The following is a 13580-nucleotide window of genomic DNA, read 5'->3' as shown; positions in this document are numbered from 1 at the left end:
TTCTTTACAAACATTATCACAAAATGGGGCAACTAAATATCAAATCTGATCTTTTCATTCATTTAGAATATCTGAATATTAAAAACTACTGAAGGGGTCACAGTAGAGATTTCTGGAAGTACTGGGTTATTAATATGTTAAGTATTAGCAATTCTATTCTATGAACGAATCAAAATTGTACTGAAGTGTTTACCTGATTTTTACAAAATGCTTTAAAATTCCAAGATGCTGCCTCAATAATTATATAATGCAGGCCAGACTCCACAATTCTACAGTAAGTGAGAAAGAAGCCTGGACATATAAATAGCTCAGTGGTATGAACTTCAGCACTTCAAAAGTTTCTGTCTTTAGGAGATGTTAATTTTCAGTGACACATACTTTTAATAATAAGCATAAATAAAATTAGAGTTTTGGCTTTTTAACTTTCGATGATTTTTAAGAGAAAGTTTTTGTTCTTTGAACTTTATAGTCCTTGCAAATATCTAATTCATAAATGAAAACCAACTAATTTGGGACAAGAAATTATTCTCCAAAGGCTGTTTTCACTATCTTTGAGTTTCAGATGTGCAATTTAGTGATTCAATAGCTAAAATCCCAAAGAAGAACATAGGCAGTAACCTCTGACATTGGCCATAGCAAATTCTTACTAGACATATCTCCTGGAGGCAAGGGAAACAACAGCAAAAATAAACTATTGGGACTTCATCAAAATAAAAAGCTTCTGCACTACAAAGGAAACCATCAACAAAACTCAAAGGCAACCTACAGAATGGGAGAAAATATTTGCAAATGACATATCCGATAAAGGGTTAGTATCCAATATGTATGTACATATACGTATAAATAAAACTTGTAAAACTCAACATGCCTAAAACAAACACTCCAATTAAAAAATGGGCAGAAGACAAGAACAGGCATTTCTCTAAAGAGGACATCCAGATGGCCAACAGACACATGAAAAGATGCTCAACATCACTTATATTCAGGGAAATGCAAATCAAAACTACAATGAGATATCACCTCACACCTGACAGGATGATTAAAGTCAACAGCAAGGAAACAACAGGTATTGGCAAGGATGTGGAGAAACCCAAGAGGGTTCCCCTATCTACCTTTTAAAAGTGATAATGATGGGATGCCCGGGTGGTTCAGTGGTTAAGCACCAGCCTTCAGCTCAGATCATAATCCCAGGGTCCTGGGATCAAATTCCACATCAGGTTCCCTGCTCATCGGGAAACCTGCTTCTCCCTCTGCCTGCTGCTCCCCCAGCTTGTGCTCTCTCACTCTCTGACAAATAAATAAAATCTTAAAAATAAATGTGATAATGATAGCAATATATAAAGGAATGACAAAAGGAAATAATTTAATAATTAATAATTTAAATGAAATGACAGAGATAACATCAATGTTACTTTAGCATAGTAGTCTAAAACCTTAAAAATATGTACCTCTAAGGGAAAATGTTATTCATAGTTTATTACTGAGAAAAAAAATAGAACCATTCTGAGTTCTTCTATGTAAATGATCTCATTTTCAACCACACACTTCCAGAATTTTTTCTTTAATGAGCTATTTTTTATACTTTTTACGTGTATTTAACATGACAAATTTAGAAAGATACAAAAACAAAAAGGATAATGGAAACAGAAGGCTGTTTGTATTTAAAAGATTCATGAGCAGGGACAGAGGAGGCTTTCTCATCAATCGCCTGGCACCCTGCAGAAGGCGCATAAATCATAGATCTTGATTTTTCTTTTAGGAAATAACAGCTATCATTTAATCTTTGGTGTTTTAGTTAGAATAGAAGTTTCAAAAAAACAAGAGAGATTACTGATCATGGTGTCATACAAATGTGTCTATCAAAGCACTGGGGTAATTAAGTTATTTCTTCTACTCCCCTATAGGCTATTCTAATTAGCATGCAACCACTTCCTTAATTCACTGTAGTCACCAAGGACAATGTGATTCTGACCATTGTGTTTGTTATTTTACTGCCTGACAGCAAATTGTACTTGCTGTTTTATTGACTTGGACTAAAAATGCATTATTGATTACCCATAATCAATCTGTTACAAATCTGGCTATGGGAAAAGGAAGAATTAATAAATCATTATAGAAACTTATTGGTTAATCGAGTTTATTCTCAGTGGCAGACACCCTGCCCCTGTTCTCCTGTTCTCCTGCAAGAGCAGAGCCTCATTTGACTGCTTCTCTACTCTTCCCCTTTGAAACCTGAGTGCTGGAGCAAAGCTGACCCCACCCTGGGTCATGGAACGAGAGAACAGTAACCAAATATAAAATAATAGAAACCAAACAAAGTACTACCATCCCTTTGGCCAGATATTGGTTTCATTGCCTGAGGTTAAGCTAATCAAGACTTAATTGGGTGTGTCAGCTAAATTGACTACTTAGTCCAGAGGAACTTCCATTCCATAGTGATGGGAAAGCTTCTCGCTCTCTTTCCCTGACTCTCTGATTGTCTGTCTTCATGCAAGGTGAGAACGAGTAAGCATGCCACCCTAGTGGCTACTCATGCTCCTCTCAGGAAGGAAGCCAGCTAACATATTGGAAAGGCCCTTATCCTCCCCTGCCTTCTTATGTCTGTTATAAGAGATGAAACACTTCTTTATGGTTAAAAGTACTGATCCCTGTGTAATAGGTGTGCTGGTGGTGCCTGCCCCCCTTGGAAGAACAATGGGACTTACACACCCCAACTCCCCACAACACTCTGGCTCCAGAGGCAAGAACCACTGGTGGAGTGATGGCAGGATGAGCCCCCGAAGGTCCCACCTGCGTCCTAGTCTCAGCTCTCTGTTCACACAAGTCCTGGTTCTCCTGCCTATGCCGAGGTGAGTAGATTTTCTGTTTGTTTCAACCAAAAGAAGTCTTATTAGCCCTGACAGGCCAAGTTCCTTCAGGAACCAATATCTCCAGACCTGAATTGATCCAAGTGACCTTGCCTACCTTGGGCATGCAGATCACCAAATGCCCTGTTGTCTGAGATCGTCTGGCGGTACTGCTGTCAGGCTTGACTTCTGCAGGAAGGACAAGCTGGAATGGCTGAAAATAAACAGGAAGTGTCCCGGAGAGGGAGGGCATATTACATGAGAGGGTTACTTCGAAAGGTATTTTCAGTACCAGTTCAAGATTCTCCATTCCATTTTTTAAAAAGATTATTTATTTATTTATTTGACAGACAGAGATCATAAGTAGGCAGAGAGGCAGACAGAGAGAGGGGAGGAAGCAGGCTCCCTGCTGAGCAGAGAGCCCGATGCGGGGCTCGATCCCAGGACGCCAGGATCATGACCTGAGCCAAAGGCAGAGGCTTTAACCCACTGAGCCACCCAGGTGCCCCTCTCCATTCCATTTTTAAAAAAACACGCTTAGACTTAGTAGAAAAAAAAAATAATGTCTGGGTGATGCTTGATATGCATGAACTATTTAACCTATTTTAATAAATGGTCCAAAGAACAGTCATCAATCACAGTGAAACAGTCACTGGTCCATTTATGTTAACATGGCTAATAGTGAAGAATTTATAGATAAAACTTCTTGTCATAAACCATCAACATATTTCTACTTTAAAGCCTTCATATGACTCCTCTGAATGCTCATAATCAGCAAAAAATACTATTTCAGGGCATTGGGGTGGCTCAGTCAGTTAAGCGTCCTAGTCTTGATTTTGGCTCAGGTCATGATCTCAGGGTCATGAGATTGAGCCCCACATTGGGTTCCATGCTGGGTGTGGAGCCTGCTTAAGATTCTCTCTCTCTCTCTCCCTCTGCACCTCCCCTCTGCTTGTTTTCTCTCTCTTAAAAAAAAATACTATTTCAAAAATAATAAAATTACAGTTGGATAAATGAAATCACTCACAATTTAAATTGGGTATATGATTTGAATCTAAGTTCAAGCACAGGCTATCACACATATAACCACCTTATCAGCTCTGAAAGAAGTACTAACACAATAGATACAAATTAAAAATGTTAATTTTATGGAGCTACACAGTGGTTAGTCAACAACAAATCTTGCTGTATACCATTCCCACTGTGTAAAATTATGTGTAAAAAACAGCTCTCTGATTGGGCTTCTTTTCTTCTCTTTTCATATTATGTTAACAATTTTCAAGGCAACCTAGCTTAGTTTGAGGCTTGGCTTTTGAAACTTACAGTCCACCGCATCACGCTCACCTTTCCTTTGACCATGACCCGGACATAAGTTGGCTGTACGTCAACATCGATTAAAGAGGTGTCCATGTACCTGCAACACGAAATATACCAAATCTTACCATTTTCAAAAACATTAAGTTAAAAGAAGTGCAAATAAAAACTACCATTTCCGGGATCATTTTAAATAAAATAAGCTTCCAATTTCCCTGCTCAACAGGTCTTAAGTCTTACATTAATCCCTAAACCAAAGGAAATTCAATATATCAGCAATTTCATTTTTAGACCCACAAGTACTCTTGGCATTGATTGCCCCTAACCTAAAAATATCTGCGGCCTGAAACACCAGAGGTTTGCAAAAAACAGCTTGCCATGTTCTTTCATGAATATTTTATTTTAAGCCCCTACGCCTGACATGAATAGCCAGGAACGCTGAATCCACAACGCTTGGGGCCTGCAACCAGCCGCTCCTGCTTCCTGAGCTGTTCTCCCTCCCCTGCAGCTGTTCTGCCTGAAAGACTAGCTCTGCTTCTCCCTTTGAAGCCCCCTCCTGCTGAACAAACACAGCCTTCATGTGGCTGTGGTCCCAGGATCGGGGGACAGTTCTCCTTGACTTGAGGAACGAGTGAAAGAGTCAGGCTGCATCTCGCTTGTTTAGACAAATAATCAGACATTGTAGAGTTATACATTTAACAATACTGATCGCAAACATAAGCAAACGCAGGGATGATTCAAAACTCACACACGTTAAGGCAGGTAGAATGAGACCAGGGCTACAGGCACAGGCTTCAGTCCCACGGACTGTGAGGAAGGGTCTGTACCCCCTTCTGCTCCTTGGACCACATTCCTCAACTGCTCTAAGCCCAGGTTCTTCATCTGGAAAAGAGGATGCGAAGTGCCTGTCCTCTAAGATTGCTGTGAAGAAGCAGGCTGAGTGCCTAGTGCCGAGTTGGGGTGAACATAGCATGGTTCTATTTTATTTAATAACAATTCCTATAAGAGTAAAAAGCATAGGCAAGGTTTCTTAAAACCTCATGTTGAGTATCTACTCTGTTAATGGATCACATCTTCTTGCCCACGCGTAGAGCTGCCTAAAGTGTTCATCTGCCCCTACATCCAAGGTCTTGGCCTGTGCTGGTTTCCTCCACCTGAAATAATCTTCTGCTGGTTCTCTGCAGAGACCACTGCTTTTCACCCTTCAAATGTCAGCTCATGTCACCAGCTTCAGTGACCATCCCCAACACTGCTGACCACCAGACTGCACACACTGTTGGTCTCCGCTCCTGAACTCTGGCCCTTCCTGTACAGGATGCTTCTCTCTTTGAAATTACTTATTAGATGCTTGCCTGTTTATTGTCTGTCTCCCCACAGGGCCATAAGCCTCTAGGACAGCAGGGACTGTGTTCAGAACATGCCTGTTACAGTCTCCCTATGCCTGGTACATAGTAGGTATTCCATAGATATTTGCTGGATAAAGACAGGAAATGTATATGAATGAATGAATGAATGAATGAACTTAATTTTCATACATCCATGTGCCAATGAAGCTAACAAGGAATTTTAGTGTCATTAGTTCAGACAGAATCATGGGAAGGGAAGGATTTTACTACCTAGACAGGAGAAATCTCACCACTCCTTGAAAAAGTACATGATGGGGGATGGGGAAAGTCTTCATGTGAGGACTGAACATGAAGGAACCAAGAGAGCTACAAAGAGAAAGGGGTACACATTCATTAAGCTCTGGAAATACAGCCTAAACACAGAAAGGACTTAGAAGGATGAAACAGAATGTTTAATGAAACACAACAGAGAGGGAGCTTAGGTTGCTGCAGGGACAGAAGACAAGGGATCAGCTGGAGAAGAGTCACAAGCCTTTTAAAGGCAGGTGGGCTGGCAGTGCCAGGGGCAGAAGACTTAACAGGAGGTGTAATGGGGTGTCTCAGCATGAGGAGGAAGGAACACACTAAGAACTAGTCCTTCCTCACAAGAGCCAGAGTGGAAACAACCAAATGTCATGTACTGGTGAATGCATGTACAGAAATGTGGTCCAGCAACATAATGGAACATTACTCGGCCACAAACAGGAAGGAAATTCTGGCATACTACAACACAGACAGACCCCAAACACTTGACACAGAGGCATAAGTGATTCCACTTATATGAAGTACCGGGAATTGGCAAATCTACAGAGACAGAAGGCAGACTCGTGGCTTCCAGGGGGAAGGGAAATGGGTGTGGGTTTCCTTTTTGTGGTGATGAAAATGTCCTGGGGCTCAATGTTGGCAGGGCAGCACAGCCTGGTGAAGTCACTATGTGCCACCAAATCTTGTCCACTTGAAATGGCTGACCTGGTGAATTTTAAGTGACCTGTATTTTACTACAATTAAAAAAAAAAACAAAGAGTTGGCCCTTGGCCTATTGAGTACACTTTCTGTCTCCTCTGATTACTGTATTTACTCTTACAAGATTCACCCTCTGGAAATTCACTCCCTTCTAGATAATTTCAGGATAACAATCCCTCTGTTCTTCATAAAATGTCCACTGGGTTTACTGGGAGATTGGATAAGATAGAGCACACAAAGAAGGTCTTCAAAAGAGAAGGGACTTTATTATCATTCATGCTTGTAAATGTCCTCTGGCTCCCATGACAGGCATTCATTCATTCATCACTCAACCATTCATTCATTCCTGAGCTCACAGCACTCCAGGTGTGAGGCATTGGTGTTGGCACTGGAGAGACAAGGAGGGAGGAACAAACAAAACAAAGTTCCCGCCTTGCCCACACATTTTTTAAAAATACAAGTAAATATATTGTTGGTCAGGTAGAAATCAAAAAGCAGGAGAGGTGGAAGGAAGTGCTGGGGCAGGGATAGGCACAGTCTTTGATCAGATGGATGGTGAGCAGAGGCCCTCAGGAAATGAGGCAGCAAGCCTTGTGGACGCCTAGCGTGAAGGTGCATGGGCAGAAGGATGCGTGGGAGCAAAGTCCTAAGGCACTGGTGGGTCCCAAAGAGCTGGAGAATTAGAAAGACTCCATAAGTGGTCACTGAAGTCAGAAGCATGAAGGGCAGTGAGCCAAAATCTAAAATCCTTAAGGAATGAGGCAGGGTAGGACACAGCTGGGGAAAAAGTTGTCTGCTAGAGATAAAGAAGCTACAGGCTGTACCCCTACCTGTGTAGTAGCTGCAGTACCTGGTGGGACTGGAAGGTGGGGGGCACCACCTGATGCTCACTATTATATCAAAGTGTTTTGGAAAAAAGAAAGAGAACATAAAAGTACAGTGGCAGTACTGAGAGCTGAGGGGGTCTGCGGTATCAGCACTAGGAAGCAGCAAAGCTCTGAGAATTATTTAAACTCTGCCTTAGAAGAAGAGATCACAGAGTTCTTAGCCCTGGGATTGTGGGTTTATTTACTTCTGCTTTTGTTTTCATTTTTACACTTTTTAAAATTACAGTATGTTCTCGGTCTTAAAAAAAGAAGGGCATCTTCATTTGGCAAACAAAACTCCATTTCAAAATACTTCAGAACTCAAGAGATGGCACTGAGTACGAAAACAGAAAGAAATGACATTAAACAAATCCATAATAAAATGTCCTTACCTATAGACAGCAAGGTCCAAGATGATCTGGTTACGTTTTTCATCATCTTTCAAGGAGAAGTCAAGTCTAAGGAACAATCCGTTTGAAGGGAAGAAAGATGATGTCTTTAGCAATATTGTATAGATAACCCACTCCATTATCAAAAGTAAACTGGTAATAATTCTATAATAATCTCCAATGACAAAGTTACTTTGGTAGGTGAACAATAAAATGTCTACGTTATTTAAAAAATTCAACGGAAGCCTATAATATATTCACAAATTATTTGTTTACATTGTTAATGTGTGAGAATCCTAAGGTAAATAACAAAAAAATTAGCATTGGTGCAGACACAGAGACATCTGGTGGTTAAAGCTTTCTTTTCTATTTCATGGTTTGTTAGAAGCAAGCTAAAACACTGTAATTATTTATGGGAAAGTAAATGTTGTATTTGCCTCCCTGAATCCAGCATTCTATCCCTTTGGTTTGTTTCTTTATTTGTTTTTGTTTTTTTTTTCTTTTTGATTTTATTTATTTTAAAGATAGAGAGAGAGAGAGAGAGAGAGACAGACAGACAGACAGACAGCATGAGCAAGTGAGCATGAGCAGGGGGAGGAGCAGAGGGAGAGGGAAAGTAGACTCCACGGTGAATCCAGGTGGTGCCCCCCACCTTCCAGTCCCACCAGGTACTGCAGCTACTACACAGGTAGGGGTACAGCCTGCAGCTTCTTTATCTTTACCAGATCTTTACCAGATCTTCTTTATCTTTACCAGATCTTTACCAGATCCCCCCAGTGCAGGGATCAATCTCAGGACCTGAGATCATGACCTGAGTGGAAATCAAGAGTCAGACGCTTAACTGACTGAGTCACCCAGGCACCCCATCCCTTCTGTTTTAAATAGTCCTGTCTTCCTTCTTTCTCCTTGCAATCTTTCTTTTTCTCCTTTCATCGCTGACCTTTGCGTCGCCCTGGAAAATGCTAAGACACTGCCCATGATCTATCACCGCCATACAGATGATGAAACAAAGGTTCAGAAAGGTTGACCCAGCTGGGAAAGAGGCCATATGAGCCTGGAGAGGCAGGATTTCAAAGTCCTACGTCTGGGGTACCTGGGTGGCTCAGCTAGTTAAGTGTCTGCCCTTGGCTCAGGTTACGATCCCAGGGTCCTGGGATCAAACTCCTCATCAAACTCCTTGCTCCAGCGGGGAGCCTGTTTCTCCTTCTCTCTCCCCTTCTGCCTGCTGCTCTACCTATTTGTGCTCTATCAAATAAATAAATAAAGTTAAAAAAAAAAAAAACAAGTCTTATAATTTTCAACTTCCTAGGTATAACTTCCATAGTAGCAACACACCATTCAGAATTATTTGGTTGATTTATTTTGAGCACTTCACTGGTCACATTATTCCATAAAATACATAATACAACAATATTAAAGAATGTAAGCTAAATTATTTGGAACTATTTGGCTGTCAGCAGAATGTCTGTGTGTGGCCATCCCTCTTGGTGCTTTCAACAACCCAGCCATGCAGGACTCCTTCAGTTGCTCAAATGACCCATGCATTTGTGATCTCATCTCAGGAGCTTTCTTATGTGTTGGCCCCTCTGACTTGATTGCTTATTCCCCAATTGTCCAGCCAGCCAACTTGAACTCTCCCTTCATATATCACTGGAAAGGTAATTTCAGAGAGTTTTTCTATGGCAGAGATTGCTATTCATTCCCCATGGTCCACTTCCCCTTTATCTGTAGTAATAGGACCCGTGATTTTAATGAGGAACATGCCATGCAGGATAAAGACAACACTCTCCAGCCTCCCCTGCAGCTGGATATGGTCATGGGATTTAGCTCCACGAAGGATAGCACTGTATGGTGCTCTCTAGGAATTTCCGTAAAGAGAGGGTGTGTGTGCCCTTTCCTCCCTCTCTTCATCTTCACCCAGCAGAACAAAGAGATTATAGGAGACCAGGAGAAGAGCCACAGAGACTACTTGGCAAACTGTTGTAACTGCAAGAGGCAGATGACAGGTTCTCAGATGGTGGGATGGAGTTAGTGAGAAGCTGTTGGATTCAGGTAATATTGAAGGAAGAGATCATAGAGTCACTGATAAAATGCCAGAGAGAAGAATCAAGGATGGATCCAAGGTTTTTGGTCTTGTTAAATGGGGGATGCTTGCTACTGAGTTGGAGAACACTGGGGGACAAGCATGTTATGAGGGAAAGTTGTAGTGGGCATGGGAATTAGGACTTCTGTTTCTGTCACTGTAAAGTTATAATACCTACTTTACATTCACAGGGTGAGGACAAATAGCTAATTAAACGTCCAAATCTTGAGTTCAGGGAAGAGACTGGTCTGGTTATAATGTAAAGATAGTGTTTAAAGCCAAGGAATTTGGTGAGAGCCCCACAGCATCAATGTGAAATAAGAAGGCAGCTGAGGAGCTGGCCTGGGAGCGCCTAAGTACATCACAAAGAGAGTCCAGAAAAGCCTGTGAAGATGAGCAAGTAGGAAGGTCTAAGAATCAGAAGCAAAGGGAAGAAACTGCTAGAAGAAGGAAGGTAATGATGGAGGTGGCTGAGTGGCTCAAGCCATGATCTCAGGGTCCTGGGATGGAGCCCTGTGTCAGGCTCTGTGCTCAGTGGGGAGTCTGTTTGAGGATTCTCTCTCCCCCTCTTCCTCTGCCCCTCCCACCTCTCAAATAAATAAATAAACCTCTTTTTAAAAGATTTTATTTATTTCTTTGATAAAGAGAGAGACAGCAAGAGACGGAACACAAGCAGTGGGGTTGGGAGAGGGAGAAGCAGGCTTCCTGCTGAACAGGGAGCCTGATGTGGGATCGATCCTAGGACCCTGAGATCATGAACTGAGCCACCCAAGTGCCCCTAAAATAAATAAATCTTAAAAAAAAAAAAAAGAAGGTAGGTAATGATCAATTTGGTCAAATTTGCTGGGTCAAGTATATAGAGCCTGAGATTTGAAATAATGTGACTGAACAGAAAAGCAATGTGGACATGGAACATGGAGACAATGTGAACACTGAACACAGAGATATAAACACAGAACACAGAAGCGATGCGAACATACAGAAATGATGTGACTACAAAAGTTTTAGGTGACAAAATATGCAGACATGGTTTCGAGGAGAGTGAAGTGAGGAGCTGGTGACTGAGTCCAGCATCTAAGTGGCTTGGCTACTAAGTGGGGACAGAGAAATAGGATGGTAGCTGCCAGGGGAACTAGAGAAAGGGAGCTTTCTTGTTTTTTGGGATGGATGATATCACAGTGTCTGTAAACTGATGAGTGGATTTAGTAGGAGGGAGAGAAATGATACCGAAGAGAAGGGGGTCTTTGCAGAAGCAAGTCGTTAACAGGAAGAGGGGTGGGATCAGCATGCCGCAGAGAGAGTGACTCAGGAGGGGAAGTTCGCCCACTGCGGCAGGAGAACAGAGAATATGTGCTACACCCAGAGACACTGATAAATTGGATGAGAAAACTTCTAGCTGCTTCTTTTTCTCTATGGAGTAAGAAATCAGTTCCCTAGCTGGGACCACACAATGGAAGTAAGAAGGGAACAAAAGGGGCGAGAGCAGCCTACGGGAGATTGCAGGAGTGAATTACCAACAAAACACAGTATGACCACCGGAAGTCCACTTGAGGTCCAGGGTAGTAGATTTCCAGTAAGACCAGCAAGTGAGCTGGGAGTTTTCCTCCAGGCACGCACGAGGGCAAGCTCAGGAAGGCATGTTTGATTTAAATGGGGTTGAGATGAGGAGGGAAGGAAAGAAGGACAAGAGAGTTGAAGATCATGTCAAGAGCGAATCTCTGTGACGAACCATAAAACCACAGCAGAGTGACAGAAGGGGAGAATAAGAGGGGCAGTGGGCAGGCAGAAAGCCAGGAGATGAAATGATTCTTGATCTTCACGGGCCAGGTGATTACTGGAATGCAGAGAGCTCCCCAGGAGCATAGGGGATGGTGCCCAGTGGGACACTCAAGGGAAGATTCCAGAGGTGGAAGAGATACAGAAGATGGCAAATCTGAGAACAAAAGAGAATTGTGCGGCTGGACTGCAGGGGAAATGATGGCGGGGAGTGAGGTGGTAGAGAGCCAGAAAAGCCAAGTCTGGAGTGGGTAGTCTACATGGAGGGTGAAGTCACACGACTGACGATGGGAGGAAAGCCAGAGACAAAGACACTGGTCTGCGTGCAACAGTCTTCTGCAGTGAGTGGGGCGGAGGGTAAGCATAAGGATTGAGCAGAAGTAGTCCACGACTGCAGAAAGACAAGGGTGGTATATCCAGATGGCCTGTGCTCCAAGGGGGCTGGGAATATTTGGGGAAGGGAAGAGAAATGGTCTGAAAGTGGCTGAGAGGTACAACTCTCCTAGTGGTAGATGTCATAAGGGAGAATAAGGAGGGCAGCTGTAGAGGCGGAATCCTTAGTTTCCATTCATGAAAGAGGATAAAAGGCACGCTGAGAGAAAAGGTTGAGGATCGAGGCTTTGCTGATGAGGCATGAGTTCCAGAGGGCATGGTAGCAGGGAAGGAGGGGTCAGGGAAGAGGAAGAGAATGAGGTGGACGGAGAGGTATACAGAGCCATAAGGGGCTAACTTTCTGGGAGGGGACAGATGACCCAGGAGGGGGAGGAAGGGTGACCATGGCAGGATGAAAAGTAGGTGGTAGTAGGGGCAGGTGGTAGGTATTCAGTTCTTCATGGATCCCCTAAATAGAGTTCGCAGTAGGGGCAGCTAAAGTGGTGAGTGTGGTGTGAGGAGAGGTGGTCTCACCAGGGGCCCAGAGAGTCTGAGAGTCTCCCTCAAGCCCTGCCATATAGGCTGAAGGGAGACTGCCTTCCAACTAGATTTCAGAGTTCAATGAATGTGGACCCCTGTCATAGTCACTGCCGTATCCTCATGCCTGACATCGTGTCTTATGCTACATTAACTTCTGCAGGATAAAGAAGGGATGTGTTGTGCGGCAGATATAAGCTTGATCATGGAAGTCACTAGAACTGGCTTAGCATGAGCAAGCCAGACACACCATCCATTAGCTTGGGCAAGTCACTCCATCTCTCTCAAGCTCAGGTTTGTAACCCATGAAAAACAAATACTGCCTGTCACAGAAGATTGCCAGGCAGACGGAATAAATGATGCCTGGGGATGATCAAGACAGTCCCTTTCTCTTGGGCCTGACATAGAAAATGAAAGGGAAACAAACAGCCTTTGAGCAATGAAATGAAGCCAACGAGATTTAGTCCAAAAGTTTTTTTGGTCTGTATTTTGGCCACGAAAGGCTATTTATTTATTTATCTATCTATTTATCTGTTTATTTATTTATTGGCCTTCTTTCTAGTTTTAACTTTTAAGACAGCCAGACAGGGTGGATATTATTAGACCTGAGGATTTCTGGTTTGAATATTTTCCTTCTCTAATTAATGTCACTGAAGTATCTCTATCAGATTCTTTCCTTAGCCCCGCAGTGCTTTGGAGACATATCCCAGAGTGGAAAGCAGACACACACACAGGAGAGGTACCATAGTCCCAGCCAGCCTGTTCAGGGCAGAGCTTTAAACATCAATAAACATAAGAATAATTCACTTGGAATTTTCAGGCAGAAAACTGGATATGGTCCAAAGTTTCAGGGGATACATAAATAACTAGTATTTCCATATGTCAAGATCACGTTTGGAGTGCCAAGAAAATAAAATATAACATTATGTACTTGAAAACATCATAGATGTTCTGCTTTCAAATATACGCACAGTGACATTCTTATTAGGCTCATCAGGCTTGTTAAGAGCATTTAAGATACATTCTCAACACAGCAAACCTGCAAGTGA

At 42.5% G+C, this 13580-nt stretch overlaps 1 protein-coding gene across 2 annotated transcripts in view; it reads right to left on the bottom strand.

Annotated features, from left to right (window-relative positions):
- Positions 1–13580, bottom strand: part of LRRC6 (leucine rich repeat containing 6) — a 72717-nt gene that overhangs the window by 26024 nt on the left and 33113 nt on the right. The window contains exons 8-10 of one of the 2 annotated variants that reach the window (XM_032873513.1): positions 7767–7832; positions 4191–4260; positions 2965–3060 (exon numbers count right to left, since the gene is read on the bottom strand). In XM_032873513.1, the coding sequence (XP_032729404.1) occupies positions 2965–3060; positions 4191–4260; positions 7767–7832 (232 nt within the window). The remainder of the gene's footprint in view (positions 1–2964; positions 3061–4190; positions 4261–7766; positions 7833–13580) is intronic. The other variant, XM_032873514.1, reaches the window with a different exon arrangement.

The sequence above is a fragment of the Lontra canadensis genome, unplaced genomic scaffold (assembly GCF_010015895.1).
Source record: "Lontra canadensis isolate GAN:19392208 unplaced genomic scaffold, GSC_riverotter_1.0 scaffold49, whole genome shotgun sequence".
NCBI lineage: Eukaryota > Metazoa > Chordata > Mammalia > Carnivora > Mustelidae > Lontra > Lontra canadensis.
Note: the sequence above shows the minus strand (reverse complement) of the source record. Positions and strands in the feature narration are given on the sequence as shown.